Below are 21,835 nucleotides of genomic sequence, written 5' to 3'. Positions count from 1 at the left end.
GACTTCAGTTCCTTTGTTCACAATTTGAAAACACCATTTAACATCATGTGAACATCATTTGTTACAGAGAACAACAAAATTTTCAGTGGTAATATTTGGACACAGGTAAACAGTTTTCAGGAAAAAGGTTTCACTACATTTTCCCATGATTTTTTAATTATAATAGGTTAAATGGAAACATTGGAAATAGAAATTGGATGTGATGGCCTAAACTGAACAATCAATAGCAAAGTCATCTGTCAGACAAATAGAATTAGAAATTAAAATTCAAAGACTTTACTGTTTGTATTTCTACTGAAAGTGTTTAAAGAAAATGTATGCTATAGACTCGTGCTAATCTTCAGTGATTCTGTGACAAATGGAGTGATTCATGCACTTTCAGCAATATTTCAGCAAAATTTACACAAAAAATGACCTCTTTGTGGGAATGAATCTTGCATCTTTGAAAATGAAAAGTGAACGTTGTGCCCACATCCTGATACTGTCGTGCCCTACAAGGTCTTTCAGACGATACCTCTCTGTGCAAATGTTCAAAAGATGTTACAGTGGATAAGCCCTTCTAAATGAAGGCCACCTAGGTTCTTAACTCTATCAGATGTCAGATTTCTAAAACTTTATCTGTACTACCTTTTTACCCATAAACAGTCCTACCTTCTTGGCCATCTCTCTATTATCAAGCTCCAGCTGTCGCGAGATTTCCTCTGCAGTTTTTATCCTGTCAAGATGCTTCTGTCTCTCCTCTGCACCATACTGATTGGCTGTCTTTGCAAGCTCAACCTCCCGCTTACACCCATCCCGTTCACGAGTCACAGCCTCAACCTTCTCTTTCAACTCCTTCACTCGAACCTCTCCTTCATCACGAGAACTCAACACTTGGGAGAGTTCTCTCTTTGCCTCAGCAAGTTGGGTTTCAGTTTTTTCAAGGGACTTCTCCGCATGATGGAAGTCTTGTTCCAGCTGCTGCAGCGTCTCATTGGATGCCCTGAGTTCTTGCTGCAGCTGACTCACCTTGTTGGAGGACGTCTGCAGTGCACCAAACGTCTCCTGCAGCTTGGCGTTGGAGAGTTCCAGGCTTGTCTCAAGTTCCTGAAGAAATGTAAACGGCTGGGTTCAACATTTTTTAATCATGATCTCCTAACAAGGCCAGACAGGTATGTTCAACTCATCCTAGCCACACTGATATATTTAGTCATGCCTGAAGTCTAATGAGCTTATATGTGTAAAGAAGACACACCATCTCACACCAACATCCTTAAGATTTTGTGACTATAGAATTTGACATTTTCAGTGGATCACAAAAGTCTTTACAATCTTTTGTATTTGACTCTCAAAGACACTACAGGAAAGACCTCAGTTGAAACAGATGGACTGCAATTCAAACCCAAAAATAAACCATGAAAAGACATGTATATTTTAGAAGACAATTTGGTTATAGTCACAAAGCAGGAAGTTTCATAAGTTTATCCTTCAGGAATTTTGGAAATGAAGATATATAGCACAGTTGTTGGGGCAAACTTGGTGGTTATCCATTTCAGCCTCACTGTTCCACAAAAAATGGATACACTCACAGAAACATCTTTGGAACTATCATTGGTACGGTTGTCACCATCCACAAGGTCCTGTGACTTGGGCTGGTTGTGGCCATTGGTGTTGATCTGGTTTGGTGGCGCTGGCGCCGAAGACATCTTTTGCAGCTGGGACAGTGTCTCTTGCTGGATCTTCGACTCCACCTTTGATGCCTCCAACTCTGCTGCTGCCTGCAAAATGTTGATTTGTTCATTTGTCTGTTCTTAACAATTCACATGTACTGGTTATGTAAACATAGCCTCTACTTACACAGTCATAATCAAAACAGCTATGGAATAACTAAGCTTGTCTATTTCTATGGCAACCAGAGTTTCAGGCGTCCTACCTGTTCATACTTCTCCTGTGCTATCTGCAGCTCATCTTGTGCTGTGAAGAGGTCGTCCTGCAGTGCTCTGACACGGTTCTCTAAGGACTTCACCTGACAACATAATGGCCATGTGACTTGAAGAAAGCGTTTAAGATATAGATGTTTTTATGGAACATTTTTGAAGGAAAAGTGTTAAAGGGCTCACACAGGCTAACATAATTCATGAAGTGCTGCAGATATGACCATACTACCAGGTACCCACCCTGTTGCCCATGGTGAGCTACGAGTTTGAAGATACCTGCAGGTGCCCACCCTGTTGCCCATGGTGAACTACAATTTGAAGACACCACCAGGTACCTATCTAATGCCCATGGTTTACTGTAAGTTTAAAGATACTACCAGGAACCCACCTTGTTGCCCATGGTGAGCTACGAGTTTGAAGATACCTGCAGGTGCCCACCCTGTTGCCCATGGTGAACTACAATTTGAAGACACCACCAGGTACCTATCTAATGCCCATGGTTTACTGTAAGTTTAAAGATACTACCAGGAACCCACCTTGTTGCCCATGGTGAGCTACGAGTTTGAAGATACCTGCAGGTGCCCACCCTGTTGCCCATGGTGAACTACAATTTGAAGACACCACCAGGTACCTATCTAATGCCCATGGTTTACTGTAAGTTTAAAGATACTACCAGGAACCCACCTTGTTGCCCATTGTGTGCTGCAAATTCTCATTGTCCATCCGCAGGTCATCCAGAATCTGCTCCAAATCCAGGACCTTGGCCTCAAGGTCGTTCCTCATCCGTCTCTCCTGCTCTAGTCTCTCTCTGGCTGTCGTCAGTTCGACCTCCAAATTGCCATAATCAAACACCTTCTGTTCTAACTCAATCCTCTGCTTACGCTCATCCTCAAACCCATCCGCAACCATTGTCCGTTCTGCTAACTTCATCTCAGTTTCCTGAACTTTCGCCTCTAAATCTGATTTTGATTTTCGTTCCTGTTCAAGTGATGCCCTGAGCTGGGTCAGTTCCTGGATTCGGATCTCCGACGAAGACAGTTGGTCGGAGAGTGAAGTTTTCTCTAAATGTTCACGTTCAAGGTTGGTCCGTGTCTTAGTCAGCTCCGACAGAGTCATCTGCAACTTGGCGGTGATGTCATCCATCTCCAGCTTATACCTTAAGTACATGGAATGAGTGACTATCGTTATGCGGCATTTTTGCAACAAACCCGCAAGTCTCGTTAATCCAAACTCCGTTTCAGACAAACAGCTTTATCCGACGCTTTTGTTGGTAACAAATTGAATAAACATAATTTAGTCTCAATTATTTGGTCTGACATCCTCGTTAATCCAACAATTTGCGGTGCAACAGATGATGTCTGATTAATGAGTCTTGACTGTACTTATTGAGTGAGTGAGTTTAGTTTTATGTCACACTCAGCAACATTCCAGCTATATGGTGGTGGTCTGTGAATAATCGAGGCTGGACCAGATAATCCAGTGATCAACAGCATGAGCATCAATCTACGCAATTGGGAACCGATGACATGTGTCAATCCCATTAGTCACCTGTTATGACAAGCTGGGGCGCCTTTTATGAAAAAATATAAAGCAAGCATGGGTTGCTAAAGGCCTATTCTACCCTGGACATTCACGGGTTGACTGTACTTACTGAAATATCATGGCATTAGAATTGATCTTCAGTAACCCATACTTATTAAAAGAGAGACTAACGGGATCAGCTAGTCAGGCTTGCTGACTGGGTTCACACATATCATTGTACCCAAACTGCAGAGATAGATGCTCATGCTGTTGATCACTTGATTACCTGGTCCAGACTCTATTATTTACAGACCACTGCAATATAGCAAACTCACTCACTCACTCACTCCCACACTCACAATACAGGTAACCTCTAGGTAAAGTTTATTCAGTCCAGGACAAAAATATCAGAAAGACCTTATGCACTTACTTCTTTTCCAGCTCATCATTTGAACTCATAAGTGACTTCTGAAAGAAAGAAAGACACACAATGAGTTTATCATCATTGTTCATTATCAGTTTCTTCCAAATCAATCGGTCCTCATCAGTAATCATGGAAAACAGTTCAATGTTTTCTTAACACAGCACAACTTGTCAGATAGTGAAAACATTTTGGTTGGCAAATCATTATGAGTGCTAGGCTCAGGTCACATGGGACCGTTTTGGTGGGGGAAGGGAGGCAACTTATGGTGAGTGATATTCTGATTGCTTCAGGGAATTGAAAGGGAATCAAATTTTACAATAAACCATCAAAAAGAGAAAGGTAAGCAATAAGCATGAGTCAGGACATGGAGAAACAATCAAACTGGTGTGATCGATCCCTGCATGATGATGACGACAAGGACCAACCTGTGTTTGTAGAAGTGTGTTTTCATTGACTCTGGTCTCGTTGAGTTCTGCCTGGACCTCTGACAATTGACTAGTCAATTTCTGGTTTTGATCTCGCATGTGAGACGAAATAATCTGGTAAACATATTTAAAATTCTGCAATGAAGTCTTTGTGGCATTTTGAAGTTGGTACATTGGATGGATTGAATGGATGAGACAACTTTCGTAATAATCATTTTCGATCGTGTTGCCCCAATATGCTAAGAGAGTAAGGGAGGGAGTAAGTGAGTGGGTGAGTTTAGTTTTACGCCACTTTTAACGGTATTCCAGCAACATGGGGACACCCGAACTGGGCTTCATATATTGAACCCATGTGGGCAATCGAACCCTGGTCTTCAGTATGATAAGCTAATTAACCACAAGGCTACCCCACCATCCCGTGCACCTTAATGAAAATGTCTTGGTTCCGGATATCCATGCCGTATGGTATCCCAGTGAACCAGCAAAGGTACTGGAGCAAGCAGACACACACAAAAAATTCATGCAAGCATATCGTTATCCTGCCAAATAATCCTGAATGCCTTTGTAGTGGATGAATGTAGTGGATGTAGTGAATTACACTGTACTTCTGCTGCATGATATCAAACCTAATTTAACATCACCTCAAGAAATACTAGTAAAATTGAACCCACTCAGTATATTTTTCTAAAAGTCTAAAAACACACCTCTTGTTTGGCAAGTTCTTGACTATGTGTGAGCTGACTTTTCTTAATCTCCTCCTGAAGCTGGGCTATCTGATTGGTCAGTTCTTTGTTCTCCTTTGTCATAGACTCTGTATTCTCGCTCAGAGAACTCTTATCAACCTTCAGTTCTTCCAGCTCCTTATGGAGTGACCTCAGTTGACCCTCCTGTTCTTCCCTGGAGGCAAGAAGATCATCCTTGTCCCTACACATCTTTACTCTCTCCTCATTGGCTAATTCTATTGTCTGTTTAAGAGAGTCTATGTGATTGGTCAGTTCGTCTTCCTTCTTTTCCAGCAATGTATTTTGTTTGGATAAATCCTCCCTTTCAGCCTGAGCTTCAGCAAGGTCTTTCTTCAAGGTTGCCATCTGGTCTGTGATTGTCTGTTTGTCATTCTTAAGAATGTCCACAACATCTTGGAGTGTGGAGGCCTTCTGAGACTCTGTTCTCAGTACTTTCACCTCCTCTTGTAAAGCTGAAAACTTCGTTGACAGTTCCTCGTTGTTGGCTGAGAGCTTCTCAACACTTGACTAGGAATAAACAGAAACACTTCAAAACCAGAGCTCTACATCACTAGGTTGTTTAACATGTTTTAAGTAATGGATCAATCACTCCATTAGACAGTTTACTAAGGAAACCTGAAATTTCCTTTCTATAAATACAACCGTATGTCATTTTGTCCCTCATGGTCATTAGCGATGAATCGGAGTTTGCTGACTGAAGTGTTTTGTGCAAACACAATAGTAAATATTTAATTTGAATTTGGAATTTTACCCTCCCTGTCCTATGTCAGCTTCAAGAAGCTCTTACATCCTCCTCCCTGTGATAATAGTACCACTGCCTCCTCCAGATGTTATGTCTTCCTCCCTGTCTTACCTCTGGCCAACAATCCAGTTGAGACCTCACTCTGTCTCACCTCATTTTCATCCAGCTGTTGCTTCATCCTCCCTGCCTTGCCTCAGCTTCATGATAAACTAGTACTTCACCCTCAGTGTCTTGCAATTGCCTCTTTCAGCTTTTACTTCACCCTCCCTGTCTATATCTACCTTGTCAAACTGCCACTTTACCCTTCCCTTCTCAGCCCATCCTCATTTAGCTGTTACTTCACCCTCCCTGTCTATCTCTACCTTGTCAAACTGCCACTTTACCCTTCCCTTCTCACCCCATCCTCATTCAGCTGTTACTTCACCCTCCCTCTCTTACCTCTGCCTCATCCAGCTGTTGTTCCAGATCCTCCACCTCAGCTCGCAGGTTCTTGTTCTTCAGCTGGAGCTGCTGCTGCTGCATCAACCCCTTATCCATTTCATTCTTCATCTTCTTCAGCTAAACAACAAACAGATTTAGTAGTCAGCCCAATGAAAGAATACACAAAGCCAGTTAGGAAAAAGTCAAATGTAACATTATACGTAGGATAATACACTCTCTCAGTAACTTAGTAGGCATATTCTAGAAAAGACAAAAAAAACCTGGGAAAATGTAATCCTGAATATTTCATATGTTACATTTGACCACTTTCTACATGCCATTGTGTGTTTCAGGCTTTCAGGAATAGGTACCATGCCAATTTATACATGTCAGATGGGTACACAAAGACCATGGGATAGGGACTTTGTCTGATTCCATGTTTGTGAGGCTCAGTGGGTTACATTGCTGAGTTTGTGTGCTAGCGACTGGGTGCACCACTATGACAAAGATGGTTTGAATCAAAAATGGACTTCACACACTGTCAAGAGTTGAGTTAGTGAGTTAATATTTAACGTCACATCGGCAATATTTGTCAACAGTTGAACGAGCCTGGTCTATAACAATTCTCATGACACTTTTCCCTTACAATTTGTGTTAAAATATCTGATAACGTGTTGTTACTGGCATAAAACCACACTGTTTTAGAAAGCTGGCATCTGATTGGGTGAAAACTGACAAATCCTCTATTTTGTTTACTTTTGAAGGCTCACTTAAATTTCATCCTTCAGTGCGTGAGTATGGTTTCATAGCATTCGAAGCAATATTCCAGCAATATAACAGTAGAGACCACCAGAAATGGACTGAAATCTGCTGTAATTATATGGAGAATCAAACCAGAACTTTACTTTAAAAAGCCAACCCTTTAACCACAGCCCAAAGTCTTACAGACTTCTTGCCAGATCCAGGTCTAGAAGTAAAAAAAACAAAGCCCATCGCTACATCCGAGGTAAGTAATTAATAATGAGCAAAGAGTGAAATATGCAGGAAACAAACTTACTTCCTCATCTTTCTTGATGATTTCCGTCTCCATGCTGCGTATCTTGCTCCGAAGGGGGATAATTTCTCCCTCAATTTTAGTCTTCTCCTCTATTATTCGCCTTAAAGACACATCACTCGCTGACCGCGTTAACCCGCCTCTTTGTGGCCGTGGACCTGGTAGGGAAACAAAACTAAGTGCATTGTAATCTCATAGAGAAACATAACCAATGAGACCATGTGTAAGTTCCGTGTTTTGCAAGGTTAAATTTTACTATTTGGGCAAGATATTTAACATTCAGTGGCGCTTCAGGTAATCTTTCTGCTCTTTAGCAACATTCAACTCTCAGCACGCCTTGGCTGGTTTGTCGTCGTCATTTTCATAGATGCTCCAAGGAAGACAGGATAAATTAAAAACAAGAAATCTTTCAAAGATGGATGAAGATGGATGAAGATGAGTTCTCACTGTAATAAGCTGTTTATCCGTAAATTGTCATCCTTCCCATTGAACCAACTTCTAAATGCTTCTCAATGAAGGTAGAAATCTTTCCTCCATCTGTTTACATATATTTAACTAAGGGACTGTTCATAATTAATGATAAGGGGATGATGATCATGTTTATTGAGAAGCATGTAAAATGTGAATGACTCCCCAGAAAATTCATGCCATGCACAAAATCAATGCCCCATCTCTGACCTTCCCGACTCCCATGTTTCTAAATCCTCTCAATGCTACTGTCGAACCCATTTGACTGGAGTGCAGGATAATGACATCTCCAAATGAAACTTGCAATAATTTTTCAACAAGTCGGATTTACGCATCATATGAATTATGCATTGAATGCTCTAATTTTCAGTTTTCTGAATATATAATCTTTTTATCAGTTTATATACCTTCAATCGAAACACCTGTGAATTAAAAATGTGATCCCCAAATTTCTTGGCACACAGTCATAAATAACGGCCATTTCTGACTTCAAGCACATCACATGGAGCTTTACCCAGTCTAACATTTTCTTCATAATGTACAAAATGGGTGACACCACCTGGTATGTGTACAAAATTATTGCCCACACTCCCCAGAACCCAATCTTAATCATCATCATCATCATCACCTCCAAGCCATAAATTATGAACGGTCCCTAATTTCACAAACCCTGAAGCATTTATTGACTTGTTATTGAAAAATCAACTTTAAACATCACTGTCATTGCATTTCAAGTCCATATATTTTTAGTGATAAACGTTCATTGCTATTATTTGTCCTCATTTTGGGACATGCATAGATGTTCTGTAAAGAGGAAACTAAATGTATGGTGCTGGCTTCAAAAAAAGACATGGTGTCTCATACACCTATCCCACCACAATATTAGATAAACTGTAATGAAACAGTTTTTGACCTCTTTGAAAATAGACAGAAAGAACCAACAACTCTTATTAAATTAAAATGCTTTTAAAATCATTGTGTATCACCCACGCTACCCAACCCTACCCCACTCTGCCTTACAGAGTCCATGTTCAAAATAATATGAGAAAACTGTTATGAATCACTGAGACAATTTTTGGTCTGTCAGTTTCCAATAAGACGGAAACAACCATCTGCCCTTTTTAACTTACTTTCCATGAGGGATTCTTTGTCCTTTTGTCTTTCCTTCTCTCTATCTTCCTTCTCCTTCCTTCTCTCTTCATCACGTTCTTCTCGTTCACTCTGTCGCAGGTTGTGTTCATTCTCAAGGTCGTCAGTGAGTCTGTTGATCTCAGCTTCAAGCTCCTTTAGCTGTGTTAAAGACAGTTTCAGAATATGTGACTTTACTACCATGGCACCTTGACAATTAAAAAACACTTTCTCCTTATATTATTCTATATTATTATGTCTCCTTCCACATCTTTAAACATCTGATTTGGAAATTCTTCAATACCAATAATTTGAAATATGATAACATAAATTCCTGTGACTTGTTTATTCGGTAAACAACAATGTTAGTTGTCATATATGTCATCCTAAGTTATCACTCAAACCTAATGCAACCTGTCTCTGTAAGTTAGATTGATGCTCATAGAGTCAATCACTGTATTGTCTGGTCCAGGCTTGATTCTTAACACACTGCTGCCACTTAGCTGAATAATTGCTGAGAGCAGGGTTAAAACAACACTGACATGCCAGTCACTTGTTCCAATGATCAATGACCGATGTAATTTGGTTGGCATCCTTAATAACTTCATGTTTAGCATTCCCACTTCCCTCCCTTTGTTACAAAAAAAATCATTAAACAAAGTAAGAAAAGCATCTGAACTGGATGAATCAAGAAAACACTGCAACAAATTTTCCACCTTTTCCTTTGAAGCACTAAGGTCATCCTCCAGCTTGGCGTTCTCCTCCATGAGAGCTCCGATCTCCTCTTCATGTTCATGTTTCAGTGCACTCCGTACCCGGTTCTCCTGTTGTCGCAGTTGCTGCATCTCCTCCTCGAAGTCGTCACGTTCTCGTTCCAGGATCTTCTTCAGCTCCTCTGAATGCTTGTCCCCCGATTGGCTGTTATTCTGCTCTGCTTCCAACTCGTCCAATAGCTTTGCTCGCTCCACCAGAAGGAAGGCAATCTGTTCACTGCTTGTTGCCTTGGCAATCTCATCCAGACCCTGCTGTGAAAGCATCTCTGCTGTTTCTTTCCGAATCTCATCGCCTGATGAAGCAAGAATGAGATCTAATAGTGACATCCATCTAAAGTTGTAGAATATGAGTCTTGTACTGCATACATTTAACACACGCACATGAGGTCAGCAAACAAATGAAGTTTTGTTACAAATGGGTCAGTATCAGCGACAGGGATAGCAAGTAGCATTGTCCAAATTGTGAGCATGGTGTGAAGCCATTTTTAGCAATATTACAGCAAAATCATTGAGAAGGAAACAACATAAACTATCAAATACACTTCACACATTGTACTCTTTGGGGGAATTGAAACTGGATCTTCTGTGTGACGCGGTGATGCTTTAACTATCAAGCTACCCTAATGCCCCTTGTCCATCATTTAACTAATGTCACCTCAGCTTTATCATGAGATTCTAAATTTAAAGTCTTGGTATAAAGCTTTGCATAATTTCATCACACATTTGTACCAGATATTAAGAACGGCTTTAATTTGGTGATATATTAACATTTCATGATTCACATTAAATTACACTCTGTGTCAGTCTTCGAAAGAAAATGGAGGAAAAACGTGTAATTTCAACCATAAAGAGAAACTCAGAAGATGCAAGAATCATATTCCAGAAGGAAGTGATAGTTGTAACCTTACGATAAAGTACCAGGGAGTTACAGTCATCACATTGCTACAATCACTTTGTGGGAGGGGTAATGGATGATTCCATACTGTACTGTTCTCAACAATGAACCAATGTCATGTCATGTCGCTTCAAATAAATAATCAGCATTGAGAATCACAAAAATATTTCTGCAAATATCAGAACATTGATACATTCTAGTACATTCATAAGTATTGCAAGACACCCTGCTGCCAATAGCAACTCATTTGGTACTTCATGGCAGTTATCGTGAATAACAATATTAACATTGCATCACTCATGATGCACAGAGTTTACTGGTGCATTACGAATGCAAATCGATGGAAATAGACAACTGTAAATCTGTTTTTGTGTCGTCTGCCATATCTAGCAATGGTTACGAAAAAAATTGCCTCACATTCCAATAAATAAATTTTGACAAAGAGTTCAAATGTTGTCCCTGTGAATATTAAGAAGGGGAATTACATCACGGCGACTTTACTAAGACAATACCTACATGAAAAAACAGCAAGATGCAAGAATCGTTTGATTCACACAGACTGGCTAAAGTGTACGGTCTGATACCCATGCTTCAAACAGTTCAAAATTAACATTGAGGTGTTCAGCAAGAAAATATGTTGTTCACTGGTCACTCGGGGGCCATAAGTTGAGGTATTCTCGATGTTTGTTCATGTTCCCATTGCCCTTCAGCCTCAGTGAACATAAACAAACATCAAGGGTACCTGAACCCATTCTCCCATCAAGACCAGTGAACAATTTATACTATCCATCAGCCCATGCCATGTGGAGGACATGATGTTAGGAGTAAAGAAACCATTCCTTAGTATATCTGCTATCAAATCAAGGAACAATTCATTTAAAAAACATACCCGGCTCTTATTAGAGGCTCAGTGCATATTTTTTAAACCACTGTTTTACCCCCGACACTTACTTGAGTACCACCACTTATATTGTGTCGCCCATTAAGTGGAAATACGGTTATCAGTAATATACAATTACATCAGCTGAAAGAATAAATGCCCCTGATTCCAACTTACTCTCACTGGCCTTGATTTGTTCCACCTCCAGCTTGAGAGCCTCGTTCTCGCCCTCCAGTTCCTGTATTAGAGCCTCTCTCTCATCTGACAGGTGGCGGATATGTTCCACGTAGTTCTCCACCTCCTTCATCTCCTCCGACTGGGACTGTCGGAGCTTCTCCTCCAACTCCCGCGCCAGCTTCAGGTCCGTCTGAACAACACATCACTCATTAATGGCATAACATTCATTTGAACAACATGTAGCCTGATGATTACTCACAAAGCATTCGTCTGACCAAACATCAGTCATTACTCACAACACAATCGTCTGAACAACATGTCTGCCATAACTCACCTTCATCTGAACAACACATCAGCCATTATTAAAAACACTGAGTTCCTCTTCAACAATGAGATCTTAGTTCTGTAACAATCATTACTCGGGTACAATCATCATCCCACTTTGATACCAACAGTTCAAGTGACTTTAAGAAAATAGCTTTCCCTGACTAATTTTCCTGACTTTTATGACATAATCATGATGTTGTAATTATGAAAGAACTAATCAACATAATACTTGATGTCAATGTTTATTGGACTATTTATTGAGAAGTGATAAATAGGAAAGAAAGGTAACTCTACTAAATTAGCATTGTGAAATTTAATATCTATATTTTGAGCAGATATGAAATGAAATCCAGGTTTATTTGCAGTCTGAAGCAGCCCACGGGCAAGTAAGATACTATTATTTGATTGCTCGAAATGAAAACTGATTTTTGAATCCCTTGATATCTCTGTCGAATCTGACCCCATATACCCCAATTGAAAACGTAGTCCACTGTGAGTTATCTATATAAATCAGGGATAAATAAAAAAAAGCAAGGCCATTCAGATCATTTTAACACACAGAAGTATAACACACATTTCTGTTATTTTAAGAGACACACTTAAAGTTCATGTGCAATCAGTCTCCTTCAGTCTAATTCTGAAATCACAAATTGTAATCAGTAAATTAATGGTCCTGCAGCGATTGGGACAGGCAGGGGCCATGGGCCATTTTGTGCATTAGAATAAAATATGTCCCATTGAATTTTGACGTTTACTATTGATACAAGGGCAGTGGCCCATTCTAAATTCAGAAAATGGCTAATAATCCAGAAAATGGCCCATTATCAATGTTCTCTATTCAAATCCCAGGTCCTCTATATTTTCCGGAGCCCTTTTGTACACTGTAACATCTGCATTCTCCATGACACCTATCCTCCAAATTCTTCGATGCTACTAATAATCTGCTTCTGATAATATTATTCTTTTGCTAAATACACACATAAGCACTAAAGAGTGGGAAATAATTATCTGGTAAGCAACGGTAAGCCAGATTGTATATACAGGCAATTCATAGTCAACCATCCAATCCCCACTTTCAGAGGCAGAAAACACCCAACCTCCTGTTGACAGGGGTAGACATCACTCAATCCCATGCCAAATTATAGTATTCCATTTATAGGTGGACACGTTTGGTTACCTGTATAGGTGGACACGTTTGGTTACCTGTATAGGTGGACACGTTTGGTTACCTGTATAGGTGGACACGTTTGGTTACCTGTATGGTTTCACTGCAGACTATTCCTTCTCACATTTCAAGAATTTTTAAGATTTCCAAATTCCTACTCCTTTCAGTCACACTGGATCTTGAAGAATTCAACTGTTCGCAAAAGCTTTGGCTGATAACTGATTCTCCCCATGAAACCCAACAAATATATTAGAAAAGTTCAAGTTTCAAACAATGCCACATATGTAAAGCATTTTTACTTTCACTTTAAACTTTCCAAACAGTCTTAAAACCAGATGGCATCAAAATTATCAACAGCTAGTTTCATGATTGTAAACAAAGATATTTAAATCTTATCATTGTCAAGAAACAGAAAGTAACCAAATTTCTGCATATTAGTTAAGTCAAAAAACAAAAAACAAAAGAATGTCTAAAAAATAACTTCAAATACAGAAAGGTTTTAAACAACTTCAGGCACACATGCCATAACAACTAGGTCAGCCAACAAACAAGTGACATATATCTGTCACATGATAAGCTTTATTATGTAAACAAGTGCATTACCATAATATCAGCATTAATCTGCATACACCCCTAGAGACGCTCGTCTCAAACATCGGATGGCCATGTCTCGTCACATCCAACAAGCAAGACAGGTGCCTCCATCAGCGTCAGTTCACATCCCCTAACCCATCTAATCAATGTCAACAATGCACTTGAACACAAGGGTTCCAGGTGTAACGCGGATCAAGCACAACAAAACATATGTACGCTCAGGTGAGAGGTGACCTAATTTTAAATAGCATACCAGTGTCCGATTATGCAGTTGTCATAGGAACAGGCTGTGCACCTGTACAGGTAAAACTTGTTCAGGTGTACACTGTGATGCTGAAAGCAGGTAAATCTTGGTTGTGTGACAATGGTGTTCCTGTGATGTTCCTGTCATGTACCTGTGATGTTCATGTGATCATTTCTATGATGTTTAACATGTTTTGTACTAACTGAGATATCACCATGCGGTTCAGTGCTCTAAAACATCAACTGAAAGTCATTTCATAGTCTCTCTCACAGTCCCAGAACCACATTATTTTCCCTATCGCAATTTTTGCCCACAGACTGCAATGCTACAACCTTAAATGAAGCAAGTCCACATTTACTTGGGTTCTCGTTCCCAGAAACTCAAAACTCACTGGGGCTCCTTTTCAGTTTAAATGGATTTATTTGTTACCATCAAAATTATACATATTTAGGGATTAATGATTCCAATTCTTTAAGGTTTCTATCATCCAGCAATTATTTTTGCTTCTGTAAAGAGAAAAATAAATGAGATACTCAGTGACTTGCGGATTCCTGTTTCCTGATTAGTTGAAAATTCAGCAAGCTGGGGATGAGTTGTTTCACAATTTCACTATAACACTGATTTATCATTATCAGTGACACAGTTTGTTATTACTGCCAACATTTTTTTTTTAGGTGAAGGATGAAAAATCAATCTCTGAAGTTAGTTTTGTTAGCTGTTATATAAATACTCAGGTCTGCAACTTTAAATTTGTGTGTTCAATACTCTCTTGCTTATCTAAGGTTCATTATGTCCAGGCATTATACACTGAACCACATCTGTGTATCTTGTTAACACGACTTAGGCTGCATGAAAAAAAATTAAATGTTTCTCCGACAAAAGTGACGAGGGCTTTACAACTTTAATTTTAATTTTTGACACATAAAAAAGTGATCCAGTGGTCCTAGTGGTTAGTGAGTTCTTAAATTTTAAAAAACATTTTAAAGATCTTAAAAGTTCAGATAAATATAATTGCATTGATAGTAAGTAAATACACAAATGTTATTTTGGGCCAGTGAAGTATAGACAGGACCTCTAATTATTGTCCGCTCACTGGTCCTGTAGGAAATTTTGAAAGGTTTCTAACACTGTATAGGTGGTCCTTATTTGAAAGATTCATATCTATTGTAAACAGATCAAATTTGCTAGAACTTCCAAAGCCAATATCCCTTTGACATTTATGACATGTTTCAACTAGTTTCTTTAAAGGGAGATATCATATACTGTGCTCTGTGCTGTCTCGTGTTGGGAACACTAAATCCACAATCGATTATCGGATGACTTGAGGTGAACGATTACAATCAATTACATTTTTTACATAATCACCAATTTTAAGGGTTTTTTCCAGTTTTTTTTTTTCAATTAATGTGGTTTTTTTCATTAATATTGTCATGCACTGAAATGCATGCATGCAAGACACTGGAATTTTAAATAAACAATAAAGGTGGTGAAAATTTTACAATAGCATAGCTTTATGCTGTTGAGCACATGTAACAAACATTCATCAAGTTTAATGATCTGTTTACTTAATTCAAGGGTGTTACACTAAAGACCAACATTACAATTGATTGGAAATATGTTTTTCCCAATTGATAATTATTTTTTTTATCCTCACTTCAATCAATTTTTGATTATTTTCAATCATTGGAATACATCTAGTGCTGTCTTACATTCATTTAAAATGTTTGTATGTTGAAAAGCAGTCAGTGAAACGGGCACCATGACTCTTTATTGTCATATTGATCGGGTAATTCTTCCATGATTAATTTCTGTTTATTACGTTTCCTCTGGACAGTTTAAGGGCAGAAATGGGTACCCGGGTACTCGAGTATGAGGTGGTTAAGTCCAAGAAGAGTTTTCACCCATCTCACTCCACATGAAATAGTGCTGGCCCCAACATAGAAGTTCAGTGTTTATTTCTTATTGAATGGGCTTCAATTATAATGTACACATAAAATCTACTTTGGCTGTCAGATATTTTTTTAAAAGAACACATGGCAAAAGCTTAAAGTTCATACCTGAAACAAAAACGTAATTACTGTTCAAAACACCATTAAAATACGTTTTCCTCTTTTTCGAGGATGAGAGTACCTGAGGACAACAGTATTTAAGTACTTTCAGCTACTACCTTTTTCAATACTTGACTGTTTATTATCACTTTCTTTTTCAACATGATATATGAAGGAGAGTATAATGGGCTTGATTATTCAACACAAGACTTGTGCACTTAGTTCACAATGTGTGTGCTGGTGTGTGCATATCAGTGTGCATAGACAGATCCAGAGGGGGATTGAGTGTGCACGTTTCTTTTGTCCTGAAAGTTTACTGAATAATCATTGAAACGCTCATGAAAATGGTTGAAAATGAAGTGTGCAGCCCCCTTTCTCAAGTGTGTACACCTCCCTCTCCTTTTTCTCAAATTCACTCTCCAGTCAGACTCTCCACCCACTCACACCATTGATAAGTTGACGAAAGAATGGACGGATGACAGACAGACAGGTGGACAGACAGATTGACATTAAATGATTAAAGACACACGAAATCAAATACAACATACATGATGACAGGATGCCCATGTTGACAGAAAACTTTCATTCAGGACCTTACCTGACAATTCTGGTATAGTCGCCATAGATACAAGAGTTTCTCTGCATCTGCACATTTTGGGTTTAGACCGTCCTTAGACAAATGGTCAGTAATTTGGGACTGGACGTCAGTCGGACTTTCCTGCAACAGAGGCATTATCAATACAATATGATGTGAAATGACGGGCTTATTTTTAAAACGAAGGCACATACCCTTTGTTCATGTTTTGAAAGTTCACACTGGCAACATTTGAAATTAAGGCCAGACCAATTTTATTTCTTGTTTTACAGATTTTTTTCCTCTGAAAACCTAAAGACAGGTGAAAAAAAAATACAAATGAAATTTCCAAATAAATAAAGTATTTTACTCTTGACAATTTATGAAGTGAATATGGGTAAAAAAAAAGAACCTAAAAAGTATTTTCTTGCGAGTTTACATTTTCAGCCAATAAAAACATTAGGATTTTATTTTTTGAGTGGAGAAAATTGATTTTTATCTTTCTTTTTCCACTTGAAAAAATATGGCAGGTGGATCCGTACAACAAGAAATAGAATTGGTCTCCCCTAATACAAAATGTATCTGGGCAGGAAAATTCAATTCAAAACCAAAATGGCTAAAAAAAACAATATTAAAATCATAAATCATAAAAGATTTGTTCTGTCACTTTAAGTATAAGGTACAAATCAAATTAAGGCATTCATCTGTCACACCTACAAGGAGAATATATTCTCAATATATCCTCCCATGAAAAACAGCACATGTCAAGAGATGATATATGACATGATTTTAAAACAAAACAGATCTCAGTATGCAGTTTTAATATTCATTACATTAACATACAATAAAATAATAAAAAGAGAAATTCATTTAACCTTATCTTGATACTGCAGTTAAAGAAATGGAAGCATTTATTTTGGAGGTCCTTCAATGAAGAATACTGGATCCTGATGAACTGTCACTGTCGTCTACTATCAAACACTTTAGCTCGCAGTATATCACAACATGTATGACACTGTGCACGCCTTTTTCTCATATTCTGTGATATGATTTCTTTGCTGACACAAAGTATGTAGTCTATCGAACAATACAGATTCAGGTGTATCACAGTATGTTGCAAGACAATGTCTTTGCCAAAGCATAGTTAATTTTATCATGATTATCACAACACAATCAACAAATAAGACTCAGCAAACACTCATGACCAACGCTCATGGGGGCAGTCGAGGACATAGTGGTTCAACTGTTCTCTTGTCACATCGAAGACCAGGGTTCAATTCCCCACATGGGTAAAATTGTGACGCCCATTACTGGTGTCCCCTGCTGTTATACTGTTTGAAAAATAACTAAATTCACTCACTATACTGACAACTCCAGACATGCTTATTATACTAATACTAATCTTTCATACTTTAATACTTTAATACTAGCAGATCGTAATGACCATTCATACTTGATATATCACATACAATTCACTCAGGTGGCCTGGTCAGGTGAGACAATGTGCAGCCTAGGCTGACCGCTGGTACTTAATCTGATAAGGATTTGTGATTAACCAGGTGTGAGGGATCTGAATAACTTCATCTAGCGTGGATTAGGGGATTCTTGAGTCATGCTTGACGATTACAGTGACACAAATCTTCCGATGACTTTACCAACCAAGCTAAATAGTGATTGTCTTATCACTAATCTTTGGTTCTGTTTTAGCAGGTGAGACACCCAGGTGACCTATGTACTAAGTAGTCAACTGCCAACAATGTGTGATCTAAATATGTTTTACCTACCTGAATCATTAAGATTCTTGATTTAAGCACAGTTGAGGCATGTTTATGCACATGATGCACACATAATAAAGCACCTGTTTCCAAGCACTCATGCATGTTCAAAGCACTATTGCATAATATTACCCCGAACAACCCAGACTGTGAGGTGCTAGAAGGTTAACAGTCACATGACTCATCCCATCAGGTACCCATTCACTGCTGGGTGAACAGAAGCAAATAATAAACAAATTCACTTGTCTATGATGAGACTTAAATCCATGCACACACACATGCATACACTCATGCATGCACACACACCCCTCTCCTCCCATCCCACCCTATCCCCTAACCCCTCCACACACACAGGAAGTTAAGAAAGAAGCCACAGGTAAAAAAATAAAATTAACCGTAACAAAGTCCGGTAATCAAACGATTCATGTAAACCCCAATCTCAAGTGTTAGAAAAATGAATTCTTGATTCTTTCCCTCAACATGGAATTTGTCACGTCTTGCAACCCAAACATCCAGAGAATGTCAGTGTCCTATTCACTCAAAGTCAAACCCAGAAATCCACCCCATGTCCACGTTCCACCAACTGATACGATCTCCAGACTGAGAGTGAGCCCCCAACTTAATCAAGGAAATCAATAAACCACAAATACATTCATGAAAGTTGAAAGAAAGTTCTCACAAAGAAGACAGCTAATGTCCACTGATCTCCACCAGTATTTATCCATAATATACCCTGGACATGACCACAGGAGATTATATTCAGCTCCTTTATACATAAACATACACTATATGGTGTGTGCCTCCATTAGGCTTTTTGTCACCCGGTGAGTAAGTCCCTGAATGGCTTGCTTACGATTCAGTAATTACTGCAAACAAGATATCACAGGCTTGGTTGCACTAAGCTGGATAGGGACACTGAGTATAGAACAGTGAGCAAAATTTAGGCCGGTCCTGTGGTCCCTGTCTAGTAAAAACTCATCAGGACCACTAAAGGATAAGTCTGTAGTGGTCCTGGTGATCAGTGAATTTTCCCCCAAATTTACAATTTATATTTTAAAGCAGTGAAAAGTACCGATTGGACAATTGATTATTGTCCACTCACTGTTCCCATGGTCTTGTTAGCAATGTTGAAAGGTTTCTTTTACAGGGTACACTTGCTCACAGAAATCTTAGCGGAACAATGATTGTACCTCCCATTCTCAAGCACAGGCTTAATCATTATGATAGTCGTAGTGCTAAAATTGGTTTGTGGAAGTGGGCCCTGGTAGTACAACAAGTCAAAGAATGCACGAGTCTCATAAAAGATTAACAGTTTAATTTGTCATTTCCAAAAAGAAATAAAATAACAGACTGACATGTTCAAAAACAATGAAATCTGGATTTGCATTGGAACACCCATGCAGATATTGACACGTGTCGTGTGTCTGCTTACCTAGACTTGCCTCTTTAAAGGACAGAATTACATACATCCACAGGATTACCATTCAGACCTGCCTTGGAGCAAGGCTATACCCCAGGTTACGGGTGACTTAGGGATAAGTGTCAGTTTTCTTCATAACATCTCTAGAAGCCATGTGGGGGTTTGAGATTACATCGGTCCTGAGTGGACTAATTGTTTGTCTCTGTGTGTGGCATCATGGGTGAGATTTATCCCAAGTGACTAATGCTGGTCACCTTGTGGATGTTCTGGGATAGAGTAGGTTCCAGTAATCTTCTGAAAGTGGAACCCTACAGATGGGAGAAAACGGGGTAGAATATATGTGCCCACTGCTAGACTGTGAGGATTCTGTGGCAATAGATTAGGCGTGCATGTGCACCACGTAAGAAACCGAGATCAGGTATAAGCCATGGACAGCAATAATCCAGCAATAATGGTGGCTGTCTGTAACAGTAAAGTCTTTTTCAAAGAACCGAGTGACCAACAGCATGAGCATCGACCTACACAATAGGGATATGAAGACATCACTGTCAACCCGATCCAGTTAGTTCCCTCAGGGCTACTGAAGATCATGTCTAAAAAACCCAGGTCTTGATGGGCATGTACTCCATGAGGAGTGCTGGCAAGCACATTTTACTTACGTCTCCATTATGTGATTACATCTAATCAGAGCATGTAAACAGGAGACCAATGGATACTCGTGGCTTTTGAAATAGCTCTTCTGTATTTTAGACCTGTGGTTCATATAAAACAGCTGTCACTGTATCTGGTGCCCAGTCCTGCATTACGCTATGTCCCAACTTCTAAAAATGCTACTCAAAGAAGTTGCCAAGTCCTAGATACATTAACATAGATGTTTGGTGCCTCACTCTAGACTCTGCAATAAGTGCCAAGCCATAGATACTGTAATAGATACCTCGTGTTACATAGTAACACAGAGGCCTATTGTTTGTCCTTGACTAACCAACTTAATTTAATGTGTTTAGCAGACAAATAGGAGTTAAATCAAACATCCTGAGACTGCAAATTAGCAGAAAGATGTTAATGGTCTGTCAAATGTCACGGACAAGACCATATCATGAACCTATGTTTGCACATCAGAGGCAGGGTCCAAGGTCACTGAGTTCAATATATGTAAGTATGTTAACAAGCACCTGCTACACACCCATGTTCATACAGTAACCGAGCATTATTATTGTTTAATTGGAAACACAAACTTGTAACAGGTTTATCAGAAATCAATTTCCTTGGAAGGATTAAAAATTATTAATGACATCACCTTCAACATTCACAACCTGGTTTATGACACTGTCATTAAATCTGCCTCTACAAGATCTTGCAAAATTGAAATCTTTTAACTCCTAAGAGCACAAAGAGTTTTCACAGGAATCTAATTAAGTCTGTCTTGGACAAGGGACAGGTTCCTGTACTGACTAAGTACAGGATGCTTTGACTGATAACTTGGAAAAAAATAACTGTCAATTTATGCACTGAATGTGATTAAACTTTGTGGTTGTAAATATTGCTTTTGAAAAGGTTGAGGTCCATATTTTGGTGAGAGTAAGTTTAGTTTTACGACACTTTTAGCAATAGTCCAGTAGCATCACAGCAGGGGACATCAGAGTGACCTTCACACACTGTACCCACGAGGGGAATTAAATCTGTGGCTTTCACATCATGAGCGAGCACCTTAAACACTAGGCTACCCCCACCACCCATCATATTTTGGACCTTTGGATATTCACTTTCAGATTTCATAATAATTTTATTTTTGTGACTTTGCAGAGAAAAACAACATTGTTGAAGTGAATCATAGATGTTGTAATACAATCACATTTGTAAACATTACAAAGCCTCAGATAGTTTCCCCAATGCACAGATTTCAATTGACATAGTTCTATTTTCACTTATATCTGACATAAACTCTCATAACATGGAAATGATTACAACAGCCATGGTCAGTAAGCCAAATATTTGGTGAACAAGTACGTACATGCCGATGTTATCAGACTGAATATTGAACTCAAGTCCCTTGTGGACATGCATGAAACTCTGTGTATCATACATAAAACATGCCCTGTACTAAATCATAACAAAACCATTT

At 39.0% G+C, this 21,835-nt stretch overlaps 1 protein-coding gene across 1 annotated transcript in view; it reads right to left on the bottom strand.

Annotated features, from left to right (window-relative positions):
• Positions 1-21,835, bottom strand: part of LOC137268249 (putative leucine-rich repeat-containing protein DDB_G0290503) — a 63,764-nt gene that overhangs the window by 33,346 nt on the left and 8,583 nt on the right. Inside the window, exons 2-14 of the mRNA XM_067802786.1 lie at positions 16,543-16,662; positions 11,567-11,756; positions 9,558-9,907; positions 8,844-9,003; positions 7,249-7,403; positions 6,210-6,329; positions 4,991-5,536; positions 4,287-4,400; positions 3,868-3,905; positions 2,601-3,072; positions 1,913-2,005; positions 1,569-1,757; positions 652-1,086 (exon numbers count right to left, since the gene is read on the bottom strand). Coding sequence (XP_067658887.1) covers positions 652-1,086; positions 1,569-1,757; positions 1,913-2,005; positions 2,601-3,072; positions 3,868-3,905; positions 4,287-4,400; positions 4,991-5,536; positions 6,210-6,329; positions 7,249-7,403; positions 8,844-9,003; positions 9,558-9,907; positions 11,567-11,756; positions 16,543-16,662 — 2,982 coding nt within the window. The remainder of the gene's footprint in view (positions 1-651; positions 1,087-1,568; positions 1,758-1,912; positions 2,006-2,600; positions 3,073-3,867; positions 3,906-4,286; positions 4,401-4,990; positions 5,537-6,209; positions 6,330-7,248; positions 7,404-8,843; positions 9,004-9,557; positions 9,908-11,566; positions 11,757-16,542; positions 16,663-21,835) is intronic.

The sequence above is a fragment of the Haliotis asinina genome, chromosome 16, assembly GCF_037392515.1.
Source record: "Haliotis asinina isolate JCU_RB_2024 chromosome 16, JCU_Hal_asi_v2, whole genome shotgun sequence".
Classification (NCBI taxonomy): Eukaryota; Metazoa; Mollusca; class Gastropoda; order Lepetellida; family Haliotidae; genus Haliotis; species Haliotis asinina.
The sequence above is the reverse complement of the archived record's forward strand: the minus strand, read 5'-3'. Positions and strand labels throughout refer to the sequence as shown.